The following is a 19,223-nucleotide window of genomic DNA, read 5'->3' as shown; positions in this document are numbered from 1 at the left end:
ATAAAGTCATCAGGTAGATTTCAATGGTAATGTTTATCAACTCTACTTATTGACATGATGTAAATTTCCATGCTTCTTCCTCAAATATAATAATTTTTTAAAATTTGTTGATTTTGTGTGTGTGTGTGTGTGTGTGTGTGTATCACACAGAACATCCCAAACCATCTTATTCAACTATACACCCACTTCCCAGATGGCACCTTCCCATAGCCTCCCTCCCGGCTTAGAGAATTCTTAAGCCTTGCCAGATCTCCAGTTGCTCTCTTCCTTCCTGTGCCTGTGTGATGATATGAAAGCTTAGCTTCTGCTGCTCCTGCTCCAACCACCTCCATCCACCTCCAGCCACCATGCCTCCCTGCCATGATGGACTGTAATTCCCCTGGAACTGTAAGCTCAAACAAACTCTTCTATAAACTGCTTGGGTCAGTGTTTCTATCCCAACAACAGAGAAGTCATTAATACAAAATCATTTCCTTAAATTCCCATAGAAATTAGGTCTTTGGGGGCCAGCTGTTTCCTCATCGCCTCTTTCGTGCCTACGCAATACTGTGAGGTTGGGCGATGCACCCTGTCAGTCCAACTAACAGCCTCATCTTCCTGTCACAAAAGAGGAAGTTCAAGCTCTTAGACTAGGACACACAGACCCAGGGCATCCACCTGCTACCCAGGATCTTCCTCCTCTGACTTCACTGTTCATGCTTCCTTGTGACCTGTTGTGTTGCACGAAGATGTTTGCACTTGACTTCTCAGTGTCTAAATCTTGGTTCCTCATTTGGATTGTGAGGTTCTTGAGGGCAAGAACCACATCTTATTCATCTTTGTGTTATCGTGACGTCAGCTACACGGTTCCTGGCACATACACGATACAGGAGATAGCCAATAAGTAGTTGTTGAGCTCATAAGTGAAGGGGATGGAGAGATGGAGGGGAACAGCATTAGAGGAGAGCATGAGACCCATAGTAAGCATGGAGCTGAGGGAAGGAAGTTCAGAGCACACAGGCTGAGTGTCTTCCAGAGGCCTCAAGCATCAGACTAGTAGGTCCAAAGCTGATCTATAACAGGCTTGAGAACCAAGAAGACAATCACAGGGGCTGGAGAGAGGGCTCAGCGGTTAAGAGCCATTGCTCTTACAGAGGACCTGGGTTTGGTTCCCAGCATCCACACAGTGGCTAACAACCATCTGTAATTCCAATTCCAGGTGATCTGTGATGGCGTGAATGTCCCTCATAGGCTCCAAGTGTTTAGACATTCTATTCCCAGTTGGTGGCGGTGTTTTGAGAGTTCTTAGAAGGTGTGGTCATGTTGGAAGAAGCACCTCGCTGGGGGCGGACTTAGAGAGTTCTTAAGCCTTGCCAGATCTCAAGTCGCTCTCCTATTTCTTGTGCCTGCTTGAAGACGTGAGAACTTAGCTTCTGCTCCTCCTCCAGCCACCTCTGCCTTGATGCCTCCCCACCATGATGGACTCTTGCCCTTTTGGAACCGTAAGCTCAAATAAACTCTTCCTTCTATAAGTTGCTTTGGTCAGTGTTCCTATCACAGCAACAGAAAAGTAACTAATACAGGATCCAACACCCTCTGCTGGCTCTGCAGACATTGCATGACATGGGTGCACTTACATACATGCAGGCAACACACATACACATAAAAATGAATGAATAAATAAATTAAATAAATAAATAGACAGTCACAGAAGCAGTGCTGCTGCAATAGAAACACAAACTGACAGCAAATCACACATAAGGGCCTGCATGGAGAGAGGGGACCAGTGTTCTCCTACCCTGCCGTCTTGCAGCTGAGGACAGGAGCAGGAGAGAAGGAAAATGGGGTTCTGACCTGTGACAGGCAGAGGAAGAATAGAGAGAAATACAAGGGGGAAACTGGCTTGGGGGGGATTCTGGTTGCGTGGCTGTGGGCTAGCCATACTTTCCATCTGGAAATAATGAGTGGAATTAGAAGATCTGGAGTATTCTACTGGTCTTAAAAACCAAAGGCACAGAGATGTGAAACACTGGGGCTCATGTTAAGTCAGCATTTCTAGAGATGGGCAGGATGCAGAGGGGACTGAGGAAGAGTGCTATCCTAAAGGGCCACTGATCCTCGCTCGCTGGGAGAGGAGACAGTACAGTGACATGGATGCTCTTCATGGATGGTACACAGCAGGTAGAACCAGATCAGATGGAGAAGCATGGGTGGATCTTAAACACAAAGCTCAGGGTTGTTGGGTTTTTCTTTAAGAGAGAGAAAATAAGAGATCTAACATACAAGATCACTTATATAAATCAAATAAAAATTTTGAAATTCATATACAAAGAAATATACATTTGACACATGAACATTTATAGAATGTCTAACAAGACACCATAGAACGTGATGGTCAGGAACAAAGCCTTGCTGGATGTGGTGGCACAGGCCTTCAATCTCATTACTCAGGAGGCTGAGGCAGACAGATCTCTGCAGGCCAGCTGGGGTTATAGGGAGACCCTGTCTCAAAAACAAAAAAAAAAAAAACAAAAACAAAAAACAAAGGCCTGGGCCAGTGAGAAGGCTCAGTGGGTAAAAGTACTTGCTGCCATGCCTGAAGAACTGAGTTTAATCCCCATGACCCACATGGCAGAAGGAGAGAACTGACTGCAACCAGATGTCCTCTGACCTCCACATCCTTGCCATGGCATGTGCACACTACTCACCCCCAACAGACAATAAATAAATGAATGTAATAAAAAAAACTTTAAGAACAAAGCCTCAGTCAGGTGCAGTGGTGCACTCCTATAATCCCAACACTTGGGAAGCTGAGGTAGTAGGATCACTGAGAGTTTGAGGCCAGCCTGGACCACACAGTTCCAGGCCAGCCTGGGCTAAGAGTGAGACCCAGTCCTTGAAAAACAAAACACTGTCTTTGGATTTCAGTTCCTAACTGAAATCAGTTAGAATACTAACTAAGGATATTAGAAAGGAGGACAAACAAGTTACTAAATCTCTCTGTACTTCGGTTTCCTCCTCTGTCAAATGAAGATCATAAAAGCAACTACTTTACAATGGTGCTGAGGATTAAGTTAGTTTCAGCACGAAGAACTATTAGTTTCCTGCTAAGATGACAGTGGATCATTAAGTGAGCTAAAGTCAAAAAAGACAGACAAGGGCTGGCAAGATGACATAGCAAGCAAAAGTGCTTGCTGCCAAGCCTCGAAAAAACTCCTGCAAGCTGGCCTCCGTTCTCCACAGGCCCACATGGCGTGAAAGTGCCCACACACATGCACATACACAAATAAATGTAACTCTTTAAATCAAAGGGTTTTTGTTGTTGTTGCTGTTGTTTTGGTTTTTGTTGTTGTTGTTGTTTTAAGATAGACAAGGGGCTGGAGAGATGGCTCAGCAGCTAAGTGCATTGGCTGCTCTTGCAGAGGACCCAGGTTTGATTCCCAGCACCCACATGATGGCTAACAACTGTCTATAACTCCAGTTATAAAAATAATAAATAAAAAATTTAAAAATAAATAAAAATAAAAGATAGACAATAACAAGTGGAGGATGTGGAGAATTTAGAACCCTCAGCACTGCTTCTGGGAATATAAAGTCAAGTAGCCATTGAACAAAGTCCAGCAGTGCCTCGAAATGTTACAATACCTATGTAACTCAGCACTCCACTCCTAGGAGCCATACCAAGGGAACTAAAACATTATGGATATGAAAACCTACATAGGATTGCTATAGCAGCAGCATTTATAAGGGCCAGAGTGGCAACATCCCAATGTCTGTCAACCAAAGACTGAGTGCACAAACCCCTGATATGTTTATACAATATGGTATTATTTGGCCATAATAAAGAATTCTATAACAGAGATGAACCTGGAAAATACTACACTAAGTAAAAGAAGCCACAAGTCATGATATATATATAAAATTACATTATATTATAATATGTATTAACGGTTTAATGGTGCTGGAAATGGAACTCAGGACCTCACACATGCTAAGCAATCAGCCTACCACTGAGCTACATCCCCTGTCCTTGTATGAACCCCTTTATATGAAATGTCCACAAAGGGCAATCCATGGAGACAAGAAGCAGATTCGTGGTTCCCAGGGCTTGAAAGAGGAGACAGAATGAGGAAGAACAGCTAATGGGTACTGGGTTTCTTGGGGTGGGGTGAAGAAAATGTTCTAAAATTAGATAGTGGTGATGGTTACACAACTCTAAATAGATTAAAAACCACTAAATTGTATATATGAAAAGGAAGAACTTTCGGGCATGGTAACTACATCTCAATAAGAGGTTATTAAAGAAAAATTATGCCTGAGGATGTAGTTCAATGGTGGAGTGCTTGCCTACAGGATGTGAGGCCCTTTTAATCTTCAGAACAAAAAGGAAGAAGAAAAAAGATGAAAGGAGAGAGAGGATAAGGCAAGGGTCAAGGCCAAGGAGGCACTGGTTGATGTGGAAGTCAATGAGAGACTGGAGAATTTCAAATAGGACTGACTTGAGTAGTGAGTGTAGAGAAAGTTTCCTGCTATGGGTGAGGCATCGTAGCTGAGACCCAACAAGAGGAGATCGCGTGCCACGAGGGCAAATCCTAGTGAACAGATCCACAGCATTACTGTGGACTCAGGGAGAGGGTTAGTTGCTATGAGATTAGGCTATTACTCAAGCAGGTCCATCCTTCCTGTTTCCTCTTCTGCGTGCTCAATTTCCCTTCCCCTTTTCTGCCATGTTATGTTGTGGGAGCCCTCACCAGATTCTGGTACCAAGCTCTTGGACTTCCTAGCTTCTGGTACTAGAAGAAACGAACTTTTCTTCATAAATTATCCAGTCTGTAGTATTCTGTTATAGCAACAGAAATGGGTAAAGACTTCTTGTGGTCGACAGAAGGAAGGGAGGATTTAGAGGCAGAAGGACAAATTAGGGGGTGGTTGTAACAATCCTGATGAGAATGATAAAGTGCCGAGGAAGCAGCCTGGGTGCCAAGACAAAGATGAACTATGGACTTTCTGGGAAGGGAAGCAGAAACTTGGAGTGGACAAAGGAGAGAATTGGGCTGAAAACTACAGGTAAAAGGTGAAAGAGAGGCTTGGCGACAGGTGCAGCTGACTCAGGTGTCACTGCCTCATTTCCCAGCTGCTAGCTTCTATCCTCAAACAAACAGAAAGACTAGAGACAGGGACAAAGTTGTGACACAGGCAGCATGCGAGCACATGAGGTGAGAGGTGGAGGCAGAGGCAGGTGACACCTGGCCCTGCTGCTGTTCCAGGGACATGAGAGGGAAGGGCCCCTGGCAGAGCACAGACACTGCTCAGCACCCTTCCTCAGCCAGGCAGAGGCAGTGAGATGACTCCTGAAAAATCAAGGAACAGAGAGAAGTAGCAGGAGGCCAGAGGATACAGAAGACAAGGCCATCACTCCCACCACTTCTGGCCCTCAGAAAGCCTGGATGGCCGACCCTGACCTCTTCCCAAAGACATCATGACAGGGGTCCTAACAGAAATGGCCCCTGAGGGAGGCTGGAGAGATGACTCAGTGGTTAAGAGCACTAGCTGCTCTTGCAGACAACCAGGTTTGATTCCCAACACCCACAGGGCAGCTAACAACCATCCATAACTCCAGTTCCAGGGGATCTGATGCCCTCTTCAGGTCTTTGTGGGCATTGTACAACACAGGTGCACTTACATACATGCAGGCAATACCCTCATACACAAAAAATTTAAATAAATAAATCTTTTTTAAAAAGAAAAAAAATGGCCCCTGAGGAACAAACAGTAGGATGGGAAGAATCCTTAGCCAGGCCAGCCTGAGGCTCCTGGGCATGTCACTTCACCTCTTTGGGTGCATGAGACACGGCATCCATCATGCCCCAAGGTATATAAAGTGCTGTCACATTTACCATCTCACATGCTTGGTGTAACTCTTAAGATGAGTATTCATCATCTGCATCACTTGAGAAAAAAGGCAAGGATCATGTGCTTCTTTTTCCCTTTAATGTATTCCATATGCTTATAACAGAGTCTGGCCTATGACCCAAACAGAAATATTTATTGAATGAATACTGAATGAATCTCCTTTTTTGTGTTTTGGTCTGTTTCCGTTTTACAAAGAAAAGGCTCTGAAGAATCATGTGAAATGCTTGAGTCAGGCAGGGATGGACTGAAGTGGGAACTCAGATTTAGACCTCCAGTCCATGCCAACTGATCTTACCATAGCAACACCTCCCGGCCTACGTAAGTTTTGATGCCTGTGAGAAAGAAGTCTTGGAAAGGTAAGAACCATACTTCTGCTCCTTGATTTCTGAAATTAGATATCAAGATCTAATCTTCCCAGGTATCCTAGAGGTCAGGCACTCTGATCCAATGATAAGGGAGCAGCTATCAGCCTTTGAAGTAACCCTCTGCTGGTGGCCCAAGCCTCAGGCTACTGCTTCTGCCTTGCACCCATGGAAGACTCATGGAAGAAGAGACCCTGTCTACTTACGCCTGGTTGCAAGGGGCCTGGTTGAAGCGGCACGTAAAGATAAAGTTGCCCAGCGCTTCCTCCTCCAGGGATGGCGAGGTGTCGGGCAGTCTGGACAGAATGTTGATGTAGTGGAAACGGTACCACTCCCGCACTGCATCCACCCCTGATGAGTACGTCTGATAGAAGCAATCTGATTTGTTTTGGTTGCACTGCACAGAGAGACCAAAAATGTCAACGGAGGGCACCAAAGTTAAAAGTGCATTTTCTGCAACAGATTGGATGTCCTGCTGCTTAAACGTTGCCACATACCCCCATCCTCGCCCCCACCCCCGGCCCCAGCAAAGAGGTTCCAAGAAAGCTGGCACACTGGAGTGTGATCTTTGTTTTTATGAAAATTTCTCTATTTCCTTCTGTAGTCTGAGGATGTTCAAGGAGTGGGCGGGGTCTGAGCACCGGGGCGGAGCCAAGAGGCGGGACGCGTGCGTGGGCGGGACCTGACCTACCGGGCGGGGCCTTACCAGTTGGAAGCCGATCTTCCAGTCCTTCCTGTCCACTTGGGGGTTGTTGTCGCGCATGCTGGAAGAGGAGCTGCGCACGGTGTGGGCCCGGTGGGGCGCGGACAGGATGTGCAGGCGCTGTAGGGGGTGCGGCAGCGAGTCACCCAGGTGGCGAGGGCCGCGCCGCCGGGCACGCACCAGGCGAGTGTTGGAGTAGTTGTATTTGTACAGGTCGAAGAGCGTCTGTTCCGTGATATGGTCCAGCTCTTCCAGCTCCTCTTTAATTTCAGTATATCTGAAAAAAAAACGGTGAATAGGGACGGTCGGTCTAGGAGTGGGCTGCCTGAATTGCTGGACTTTCCGGACCTCGGTTTTCTCTCTTACCGGTGACTGGGATCAGAGACCGCTCTGATGGCTCTAGAGCTGTCTTGGGGTAGGGATGTAAACATATGTGTCGGCAAAACAAGTCAAAGCCAGGACTTCATTTATTATCACCCCTCTGTGGGGCGCCCTTCCCCAAGGCCAAGCCACTACCCTGGTCCGGTTGCTCCCCTGCCGGACCCCTCTGGGGAGGGTCGTCTTTAACCCAGTCCTGCCACCTCCACCTTCAAAGCAAGGCTTCTCAACTGCACTTTTAGAAAAAGTACCAGATGTGATGCCTCCTTTCCCCCTCCTCCAGAGACTCAGCTTTAATGAGTTTTGGGAGGGATCCAAACACCATAATAAACACTGTTCAGTGTAAACCCTCACATTCCTTATTCTCAGTACCGGTTCTATTACCATCTGCAAGACGGAAGTCACAATAACTGGCCTTAGACATGATAAACTAAACAGGCTGCAGGAAGCAAAAGTAATATTCAAAAATTAATTGTATTTCTACATACTAGCAATGGAAAAAGAAAAATGAAATCATAAAAATAACACATTGCAGGGCGTGGTGGTGCACGCCTTTAATCCCAGCACTTGGGAGGCAGAGGCAGGTGAGCTCTGTGAGTTCAAGGCCAGCCTCGTCTACAATAGTGAGTTCCAGGCCAGCTGGGGCTACAGGGAGACCCTGTCTCAAAAAGACAAGACAAAAAAAGAAAAAATCCACCACATTAAATAACATAATTTCCAATCCCTAGTAGACCTAATAGAAGATGAACAGGGGTTGGAGAGATGGCTCAGCAGTTAAGAGCACTGGTTGCTCTGGCAGAGGACCCAGGTTCAATTCCCAGTACCCACATGGTGGCTAACAACTGTCTGTAACTCCAGTTCCAAGGGATCCGACGCCCTCTTTCTGGCCTCTGCAAGCATTACACGACAGGGATGCACTTAACACACATGCATACAATATACTCATACACATAAAATAAAATAAAAATAATAAATAAAATATATTTTTTAAAAGAAGGTGAACAGATCTCTTAGGAAAAAGAGCAGACAAAAATCCCTGCTAAAGAATCAAACACCAGCCTGGCGTAGTGGCCCGCACCTTTAATCCTAGCACCTCGGGAGGCAGAGGCAGGAGGATTTCTGTGAGTTCGAGGCCAGACTGGTCTCTGTAACGAATCCAGGCCAGCTGCAGCTACAGGGAGACCCTGTCTCAAAAAGAAAAAAAAAAGAAGAACCAAACACCAAAACAGTTGATCAGACAGTTATGATGCCTCCTCCCAACTAGAGTTTTAGATTCCACATTATCCAGACCAAAATATCAGCAAATATTTTAAAACAAATAGCTGCTGATTCTAAGATGTCTATGGAGATGCAAAAAAGTTCAGACTGGCCTCAAGCTTGGACTCTTCCTGCCTCTGCCTCCTGAGTAGCTGAGGTTACAAGTACATGCCACCAAGCCCAGTTTGCAAACAACCTGTAGTGGCCAAAACATCTTGGAAAAGAAGAACAAAGCTGGAGGATTTATACTACCTGAGTTTAATATTTCCTATAAAGCCACAGTCATCTAAACAGGACAGTTCTTGGTCATAATGCATAATAAATCAGTGGAATAGTAGAAATCCATAAATAAATTCACACAAGATGGTCAACTGGATTTTTCACCAAAGCACTGATTCAATTCAGTCTGGAAATAGAAAAGTTTAACCCATTGCAGAGAGCAGGCTGTGTCCCCTGCATTGTTACTCCATGTTGTGTGAAACAGTGGCTGTCAGGCTGTGCCGTGCCCTGAGAGACTCCATTTTACAAAGCAGCATCTGGCTCCATTTTGAGTGCAAAAACAGAGAAAGGATGACCTTACCCTTCATTTGTGTACACAGACGCTACCTGTCCAACAGCAGCCATGAGACACAGACTGATAACTAATTTATTTCTGCCGGGCATTGGTAGCGCACACCTTCAGTTCCAAAACTCGGGAGGCAGAGGCAGGTGGAATTCTGTGAGATGGAGGCCAGCCTGGTCTACATGGCAAGTTCCATTTTTTTGGACCCTATCTCAAATAATAATATAAATAACTTATTCCCATAACAAAAACATACCACCTATAAACTTGTTAGATTAGGATCATATGAGCACATGGGTAATATTAAAACCATATGAGGGGGCTGGAGAGATGGTTAGGTTGTTAAGAGCACTGGCTGCTCTTGTAGAGGACCCAGGATCAGTTCCCAGCACCCACATGGAGGGAAACACCCAACCTTAACTCCATTTCCAGGGGCTCCAACACCCTCTTCTAACCTCCTTGTGTACCAGGTAGGAACGTGGTCAGTTAACATACATGCAAGCAAAACAGTCATACACACAAAATAAAAACAAATCTTTACAAGAAAAAAGGTTCAAGAGTAGGATGTAGTGGTACATTCTTTTAAAATCAGAATTCAGGGAATATTCTTTTAAATTTAGAATTCGGGAGGCAGGAGCAGGCAGATCTCTGTGAGTCCAAGGTATAGTAAGTTGCAGGCCAATCAGGGATACATAGTGAAACTCTGTCTCCAGAAAAAAGAAAGAGGGGGGAGGGTAAGGAAAAATTCAAGTACCAGTGAAGTCTGCTACTGCCAGAGAGTCTGGAGTGTGATCCAAACACAGTTTGATTTGGTTTGAGGGTACCCAGGATCAAACCCAGGGTCTCACAAGTGCTAGGCAAATGCTCTACCACTGAGCCACACCTGCAGCCTGAGGTTGTTTCAAAGCTTGTATGTGGTCCTAAAGGGTAGCTACAGTCATCACCATCCAGTCCAAACCTTCCCATTCCCCCCTTTGGGCTCTATCTTCACCCTGAAAGTCCAGATGACTGGACCCTAGGCATTCCCTCCTGAAGCTCCTCAGCCCCTCACAGGACAAAATGGAGCTTGGGTCCAAGGTGTGTGTTTGGCCTTCTGAGACTTATTTGTTATTGATAACTACAAGAATGGCCATGCCAGCTAGTATTTACTGGGCACCTCCTAGGAGCCAGGCACTGAGGGATTAGAACATACGTGATAAATACTGCTCGCCACTCTTGGTTAATACTATTGTTATGCCTTTTTCCAGGAGAAAAATCTGAGGCATGATGACTTACTGAAGACAGTATGGCCAGGACATGAGTCAGAAAGTGCTCCAACCTTCTGTGTCCTCTCTTCTATCCCAGAAAGACCACTGGAGCTTGCCCTTAACACATACACTGCCCCCTGCTGGACGTGCATCCTACTGCCCCAGCAACAGTAATGTTGGGTAAGGAATCCATTCTTTGTGAGTCCTAGTCTCAGCTGTTCACCTGTAGAATGGGCATGGCACTAGATCTGCCCACCATGGGAAGTTCTGGGAGGAAGAAATGGGAAAATAATGAAGAGCACAAAGTGAAGAGATGGTCAGCCCTCAGGAAGACACAGACTGGAGCCTAAAGCCCAGGGAAGTGTCGCTTTACTCTCTCAAGATCATATAGGAAGAACCCAGGTCCCCCGCTCCACTAGAGTTATTTCTCTGACACAGGTCACCTCTTCTTTGGCTGGACCTCCTTTCTGCTCCTCAGTGCTCCTCTTCTGCCTCCTTTCCTCATCAGTAACTCCACACTGTCACTTCTCTGGCCACATCACTTTTCCCCATTGAGCCCACGTTGTCACTGAACCAGGTTCTTTTCCTTCGGTGCCAATCCTGACCTTTAGCCCCCTGCTGCATCTTCTGGACTGGGTGCCAATGACACACATCCTGACACAGCCTGGCCTCCCAGCCCTTCCTTGGTCAGCACCTGCGACAAGGCCTCCAGAAGTAAGTTCCTTCCAACACTCCTCCCAAACCAAGGGCACTTCTCTCCTTTTTTAATTTAAGATAGAATCACCCTAACTCCTTGTCACTAAGCTTTTGCCTGACAGGATTCAGAGCCTTTGACTGGCACTAGAGTTGAGAGAACAGACCACTGAGCAAAACACAGTGTCTTGTCCTGAGACCAGGAGTTAGAGTCGAGACCACCGTCGATGGGACTCCAGCAAGATGGGCCACCCTCACTCCCCTCACTTCTGTCTGCTCTGGCAGACAGCCCACCCATGGGAGGTGGGTGAACCCCTGTGCAATTCCATTATGCAAACCTTACTCTTCTCATTTCACAGTTCAGGAAACTGAGGCCCATCTACCAGGCAACATTCCTAGCCTCACTCAGATGGGAAGTATTGAAGCTAAGGCTTGAACCCAGACCTATTAGACTCCATGGTTCCTACTTTTCCCACTACTTCTGACTACAGAGTGCTTGGAATTGGCCAACAGCATCTTCTTTCTCTAAAGCTAGACATTTCCCCGCTGACTTTTCCCTTTAAAGGACAGGCTGGCAGGATGCAGGAGTCCTAAGCGGTTTGAGGACTGACACCATTTTTCTTTTCCCATCTGTGTCTCCTCCTTCTCCTTCAGTCTTCTGCTTGGTTGGGCTTATCCCACAGAAGCCATGCTTGTCCTGGAAGCCTTAAGACATGCCCTAGACCCCCAAACACTCACCCAGGGACCCCCACAACATTCTCAGCCAACATTCTGGAGTATTAAGTAGAGTTGAGAACAAGAGATACACTAATCTACCTCATTGCCAGCGTGTACCTGGGTGCCTAGCTCTACTCTCTACTTCATCTAAGGCCCTAAGTCTTGATCTTCCTCTCTTTGATCTCTTTCCCAGCCCCTGGTCTCCCAGGCACCTCTGAACACAATACTAATAGAGCCCACCACACACACACACACACACACACACACACACACACACACAGAGCCCCCTGAGACTTTAGCCTGTGCCATAATACATTCACAACTAGGTGCTCCACAAGTAACCCTTACCTATAAACCCCCTGAGGATGAGGATCACCCCTCTTCAGTGGGTTCTGAGCTCTCAGATCACACGTGGAGTTCAGACACTTTAAAAGCTAAAGGTGCTCAAAAGCTACTGACTGCTTAGAGTGAGGACAGCCAGGGTGGTGATTATGGATGCCAGGATGAGACAGATGGCTGTGTTTAGTCATTCTAGCCTCAGAACTGGACCGCTGTTGCATCAGGACAGGCTGGGTTGACAGCAAGGCCACTGTCACCTCTGAGCAGGACCCATTAAGCAAACTCCAGTTGCAGTCTGTCTTAGGGTGTCATGATGATGCTATGCAGAATCCCACACCTCAGTGAGCAGGCCCAGACCAAGAAGACTCTGACCTGTAGTGACCTAAGATATCTTACACAGATAGGCAGTCCCAAAAATAATAACTCATGCTATAAAACTTTTTCCTCGGCAATATGAGATATCCACCTAGTCATCCAGATATGAGCCCCACACAATGGGAGACAGAATACCTGCTCCACCATGGACTAATACACAAAAAAAGGACTAAGCAAAGTTCTTGGCAGAGTGGGTACTTGTATGCAACTGCTGTTGTTGTTTTCTTAACCCCAGAGACTGTCTGCCACTGACCTTACCACGTGACCTTGTGATCTTTTTTGGTTTTGTTTTTTAAGATTTTATTTTTATGTGTGTGAGTATTTTTTCTGAATGAATGTAAGTGCACCACGTGTGCAATACCTACAGAGGCAGAAGAGGGCACTGGATTCCTTGGAACTGGAATTGTGGATGGTTGTTAGCTGCCATGTGGGTGCTGGGAACTGAACCCAGGCCCTCTGCAAGAGCAGCCAGTGCTCTTAACTGCTGAGCCATCTCTCCAGGAGTGGCTCTGTTTTCTAAGGATGTGGATATGACTGGCCCTCTTCTTCAAGTGACTGGAAATTGTAAAACAGCACAGCCAGGCTTCTTGCTGCCCCTCTGCTGTCCCTCAGCAGATAGACACCCTCGTGTGATTGATTCTGCCTTGTTCCAGGTCTTCTTTGGCAACTGAATCCTACATTCTATCCTCCTCCAACCCGAGTCCCTCCCTCTGCCAGAAGCCCATGATTCACACTCAGGTCAGCAGCCACCAGGCTGCCCCAGCCTGCCTACTGCCTCTCCCCCTGGCCCTGGTTCTGTACCCCTGCACACTTAACCAGGAGCCCCCTTTCTTCTGCTGCTCTTCCTACTGGGCTCCTTCCATGTCACCCCACTTTGGGAAACCTTGCGGCTCCCTACTTCAAGTGTCAGGTCAGGGGGAGTATGAAGTCACGCTTGGTTTGGGACTTGATTTGCTAAGCTGAAAAACACTAGTTCTTAGTTGGGGGTGATATTTGCATCCCAGTTTTACCGCTTGCTATCAGTTAGAGTTTAACTCTCAGGGCCTGTTTCCTCATCCATAAAATGGAAGAAATAATGGTATACATTCCCCAAGTCTATTGTGAGGATTAAATCATTTAATACTATTTAATTCAGATTTAGATTCATTTGGAAAAATATCTGGCACATAAATATGTGTTAACTATTGTTGTTACTTTTTCTTCTTATTAGCTATATGACTTTTACTCAAATTATTCCACCTTGGTGGCATCAATCATCTGGAAATTGGAAATAACATGGGTGTGCTAGTGAATGCCTTGCAATCCCAGGAGTTCAAGGCCGGCCTGGGTTATATTGAGACCCTGTCTCAAAATATAGCAACAAAAATCCCAGCACTCTGGGAGGCAGAGGCAGGCAGATCTTGGTGAGATTGAGGTCAGTCTGGTCTACATAGTGAGTTCCAGGGGCCAGCTGGGGCTACAGGGAGATCCTGTCTCAAAACAAACAAATAAATAACAACAACAAAACCAGCAACAAAGGAAATATATAAAAATGGCCACCTCTCTAGACTTTTCAGGATTAAAGGAGACAGTGCTTATAAATCACCCAGCTCTGGGTCACGCACATAGTAGGTGTTGTCTCCTCCTGTGTTTGGGAGCCATCTCCAGTCCCTCTCTTTCTGGGTGTTCTCTCCTTCCTCTGCAGCTGGACTTCCAGCAGGAGGGGAACTTCATGTGGACAGCTGCTTCCCAATTCCCGGGGAACCTTGAGTACTGTGATCTCCATTCCCTGGGGTTTTATCCATGTCTGCCTAAGGCCCTGCACCCAGCAGAAACTGAAAATATGCAGGCCTCCTTCAACAGACTTATCCCTGCCCTCCCCATATCTCCTCAACATCTTTGTGACCACAAATATTTATTGAGTGCCTACAACTTACTTCCCTCCTCAGCCCTGCCCCCCTCCCCCCATCACCTTCAGGCTATAACATCCCCCATTCTCTTCCCGGCTTAGGAGGATGAGGGCTGGGAAACCCTGGAGGAAAAACCAGGCTAAGGGAGACCTGAAATGATAGTAAACCACCTTTGACTGGAAATTTCACTTATTCCAAGTTCCATCTCTGGAGTGTTTAGACCTCTTAAGTAGTAAGCACAAGTTTGGGAATCAAGAGAGCCAGATGAATCAGGATGTGGTTAGAATCTGTAACCTTATGACTTGTCTCTCTTGGCCTCCATTCCCTGTTCTTTACATGTGAAATGGGGATAACAGCAGTCCATGTTGAGAAGCCTATGGAGGATTTCTTAGGGTCTAATGCCCCTACCTTGGATGTTATCTGGGGGTAGTTTTGCCTCTCCAGGACAGGATTTCCCAACCTTTGTTAATCCATGACACACCTTTGGACATGACAGGCTAGCTGAGGGGGCCTCCACCCCACAGTGTATAACCAATCCTAGTCATCCACAATCGCCTGCATTCCTGACGTGTGTTCACACACTCTCATTCACACACTCATAAGAGATCTTACACTCCTTGAAGGCAGACCAACTCAGTTTTTATTGCACTAATCACAGTGTGCTACAGTATTTGTTTATATGCCTACCTCTTCCACCTTATTTTAACTTTCTGTCCCCAGTACTTAGAAAAGCACCTGGCCTTCAATAAAGGTTGTTGAATTATTAACAAGGCTCTTCTGCTGTGTGCCTAGCACTGTGCCTGGCTTAACACAGGCTGGTACAACGTGCGGCATGACTGGGTGAATACAAATAAAAGGTGCGTAAAAACACCTAGCCCTGCCCTCTTCTCTTCTCCATGGTAACAGTCCAGTTTCCAGACCCAAATTGGCAAAGCACGCTGATGAAACTCAAAACTTCAGGGCACACCCAATCCTTCAGAGGTCAGATACCAGGGCAGGTGGACAGGGCAGCTCCTCGGGAAATCACCTGCACTTGTTAGCCTGGGTCTTTAGGGACAGCTGACAACAGGCGTCTTTCCCACCCCACTCTCCTTCAGCTTTGTAGCCCTAAACCTTCCCCCCACCCTCATGTTGCTTTCTCCACACCACAGCAAACTCTGTTTCTGCACAAACATCTTATGCACCACCAGAGCCTCTGAAGGCCTTGACCTCTGCTCACCTGGCTAGACGGCTCTAGTACCACTTTCCTTTGTTTACTTTCTTGCTCGCTCTGTTGCTGAGGGATGGAATCCTGGGACTTGTGCATGCTAAACACATGCTCTACCACTCAACTGCACCCCAGCCCTCCCTTAGACCCGTCTGTGGAGACTAAGGAGACCTCGTTCTTTGATATCACCAGATGGGACTCAGTGCATCGCTGCCCTCTTGGAAGTTATGAGTCGGTCACCTCATCAATGCTCCCTCCCACTTGCTGAAGGGAGAGGGTTAGGAGGGGAGGGCACTGATGGCCCAACACTCTCTCCTGGGGTAAGCCTGGATACAAGGGTGGCTGTAGTCCATAATGACACCAGGCCATCAAGCCAGGAGCTTGATGCCCAGAAGGAGGTGTTACCTGGGACCAGGAACTTCAGACCCTCCCCTAGAGCTGGGGGCCTGCCTGCCCAGTGAGTACCTCAGGGTCCTGTGCTACTAGGAAAATGGCACAGGACAGACTGACCTGTAGGGATTAAGAGTGCAGACAGTAACAGCAGGGAAGACCAGCTTGTCTGAGTTGAGGTTGATGTTGAGGCTGACCGGGTAGCTGAAGTACTCTTCGAACAGCAGGGCGAACTGCCAGTACATCATGCCGAAGGTGCAGAGCCACAGCACTGCCCAGAAGGCAGTTTTCATGCGGTTGTGCTTGGAGCACACCAGACGGATGGCACCATGGATGGTTGTGTTGTTGCAGAAGAACTGGAAGAGCTCTCGGTAGGAACGGTGGAACTCAATCAGGGCCTCTTCCTCCTCTGTGGGCTGTTGGGGGGCTGAGGGTTCAGGGTTCAGCCCCTGCTCCTCCTGCTTGCCTCCCTTCATAAGCTCTTGGATGGGCTGGGGAGGACAAGGGTCTTGCTCCTTGAGTATGTCACCCTTCATAGAGCCCTTGGGTGAGTTGGGGAGATGAAGGTCTAGGTCAAGAGTAAGCCCAGGGTTCTGGTTTGCTCCCACATCACCAGCATGAATGCTGAGTGGAGCTGCCTCTGGCCGTGCCCGCATCCCACTCTGTGTCCACTCTTCCTCAGTCCTCCAGCCCTCCTCCACCTTTCCAGGAGCCGGCTGACCTGCGGGAGTTGGGGCCAACAAGCCAGCTGTCTCTGAGCTTCCCTGGAGTGACCTCGCTACTTCTCAGATAAGGAGTCCTGTCTTTACAGCAGACCTTCTGCCCAGCTCAGCAGCCTCTCCCTCCCACCCTCTTCTTCCAAGACTGTGTGGCTGGCTTATGCTCTCCGTCTTCGCCCGATTGCCTCCTGAGCGCTCTCTCTCTCTCTCTCTCTCTCTCTCTCTCTCTCTCTCTCTCTCTCTCTTCTTCCCGTGCTTTTCCCTCCTCTCTCCTCCTGGCCCCTTTTCTCCGGTAGCCTCTGCCTACTGCCTCCCGTCTCAGCCTCGGGAACGTCAGGGCAGCCGAAGGTCTGAGCTACCTCCTGCTCCCCCAGCTCCCAGGTGTGGCTGGACTGGGACTGGTTCCTTTCCAGTTGAATCTGGCAGCCAAGCTTCTCCACCCTCTCACCTGACAGGTGCAGGGCCTGGCCCCGGAGCCCGCCCGTCGGCCAAGGATGGGAGCTACAGAAGCCTCATTAGCATCTCAATTAAAGGTGAGCAGGGCAGGGGGAGGGGCAGAGGAGGAGTCTGGGCTGGGAGCTCTCAGGGGAGGAAAGGTTTCTGGGGACAGGTGTACAGGTGACCTACCATGGCAGGAGGGTCTTGCTTGAGGAAGAGTCTGGGCCCAGGGACTGATGGAGAAGTGACTGGCAAGGACACTAGACAGAGGGCAGGTGAGGCGTAGAGAGCTTGAACTTTAGGAGAAAGAGCCTAAACACAAAGCCAGGAAGGCAAAGCCGGAAGGAGGATGAGTGAGACTAGGTGGGGAAACCAGGAGAACAGGGAAGGCAGAAAAAGGGAGACGGACCAACTAAGGAAGACAGGGCTAAGTGCTAAGGGAAGGATGGAGGAGAGGGAAGAGGAGGGAGCCAGCCCCAAAGGGCTGTCCCCTTGGGCAAGACAGCCAGGGGAGGGAGCCCCAAGTGAGCTTCCAAGAACTAAGGTCCCCTCTGGTGGGGGTCCCAAGGTTACCCCAGGTCAGCCTCAAGTCCAGGATCCTGGAGAAAAAGGGGATCACTGCAAAAGGGGGAGCACCCACTGGCCCCACCATCCTTTTCTTCCTCCACATCCTCTTCCTTCTGAACTCCTCACCCCCTCCTCCAGGGCTCTGTCCAGGCCTGGGAGGGGCCCAGGTGAAGCCGAGGAATGGACTAGGTCCTGGGACATTCTGTTCTTTTAGACACCATTGGCTGCCCAGCCAGGAATGTGTAATGTCCCCTGTTGTGGTCACAGGGTTGCAGGAATGTGGACACTGGGAGGTAACGTTGGGGGGGGGGGTCAAGCAGAGCACAGACCAGGAGTCCAGAGATAGTCTGGAACAGCAGGTACTGAGAGGGCATAGCTGTGTCAGTGCTGGTGTCAGGGACAAGGAGGGTGGGCACACTGTCCTAGAAGGAAAGAGAAGCCATTTAATCAGGGCTGAGTTTGTCTCCAAAATCTCCCTCCAAAATGAACCTGGCAAGAGGAGGAAGATGGAAGTTCTAAGCAGTGACCACACAGATTGGGAGGAGTCAGAGGCTCAGGCCCAAAAAGAGAGTGTGAGGAGACAGGAGAGCCACTCACGTTGCCCAGGACCACGTGATAGTGATGCTGGGTCCATACTGGGCCCTGCAGAGGGCAGCCCCAAGTGCACTAGTGTGGTCACTCTCTCTTCAGCAGCTTTCGTCATGTTTCATGTGCCCCAACCTGCAAACACAGGCTCATTGAAAGAGACAGGCCTGAAAACAGGTAGTTGCAATACAGTGAGATAAGGATTCTGGAGGCAGAGATAAGAACCTGGTGCTGTGGGAGCATGGGGGAGGCACAAGGAGGGCCACATTTCAAATGGGAGCCTAGAGACTGCCATCACAGATGGATCTTTACCAGACAAAGAAGAGGGTCCTCGGGGCTCAGGGCAGCACTTCATCTCATTCTTGAAATGAGAGCCTGTCAACCAAGGTTCCTGCTCTGCTGTTTGTCAGGGACACCCGCTCATGAAACCTCCCCTAAGAAGGGAAGGGCTGACTTCATTTTTCAGATGAAGAAACTGACCCTCCAAACCGATAAACCAGTTCTCTGAAGTTATAATTAGAATTCAGAACTCTCCTCTGAAGTTTGCTCTTGCTGTTTACTTCCTGAGCCAGACCAGCCACAGACTCCTGGGGAACCCACAACCAGAAGCGGACATCACTCATCCCCACACAGAGCCAGTCCACGGATTCATCAGCTCTTGGGGTACTGTCTCCCTGCCTCTGTGTCTCTGAATTGTCTCCACCTTTCCACATGCCCAGACACCTCTAGAACACCATTCTCACTTGAATTCAATCTTTAAACTGGCGACCTGTAAGCAGGGTGCTCAGCTCCCTAACTGTTTGATCTCTGAGGTTCTGAGAAACTCCTCCCTGACTTTTCTGTTTGCTGGCTGGGCCTGAAACCCAAGTACTGGCTTAAGGCAGCATGACAAATAGTTTTCAT

General features: G+C 48.1%; 1 protein-coding gene and 1 long non-coding RNA gene across 3 annotated transcripts in view; one reads left to right on the top strand and one right to left on the bottom strand.

Moving 5' to 3' along the window:
• Positions 1–17,791, bottom strand: part of Scnn1a (sodium channel epithelial 1 alpha subunit) — a 26,787-nt gene extending 8,996 nt beyond the window's left edge. The window contains exons 1-4 of one of the 2 annotated variants that reach the window (XM_017796183.1): positions 17,358–17,791; positions 16,132–16,553; positions 6,961–7,234; positions 6,461–6,651 (exon numbers count right to left, since the gene is read on the bottom strand). In XM_017796183.1, coding sequence (XP_017651672.1) covers positions 6,461–6,651; positions 6,961–7,234; positions 16,132–16,553; positions 17,358–17,360 — 890 coding nt within the window. In that variant the 5' untranslated portion in view covers positions 17,361–17,791. Of the gene's footprint in view, positions 1–6,460; positions 6,652–6,960; positions 7,235–16,131; positions 16,963–17,357 lie in introns of those variants that run through there. The other variant, XM_008825432.3, reaches the window with a different exon arrangement.
• Positions 16,970–19,223, top strand: LOC103727528. Its single transcript, XR_606955.3, has 3 exons — positions 16,970–17,078; positions 17,186–17,263; positions 18,893–19,223. It is a non-coding gene; the product is annotated as an uncharacterized LOC103727528 (long non-coding RNA).

Source organism: Nannospalax galili, unplaced genomic scaffold, assembly GCF_000622305.1.
Source record: "Nannospalax galili isolate Female #2095 unplaced genomic scaffold, S.galili_v1.0 scaffold589, whole genome shotgun sequence".
In the NCBI taxonomy this organism is placed as follows: domain Eukaryota; kingdom Metazoa; phylum Chordata; class Mammalia; order Rodentia; family Spalacidae; genus Nannospalax; species Nannospalax galili.
Note: the sequence above shows the minus strand (reverse complement) of the source record. Positions and strands in the feature narration are given on the sequence as shown.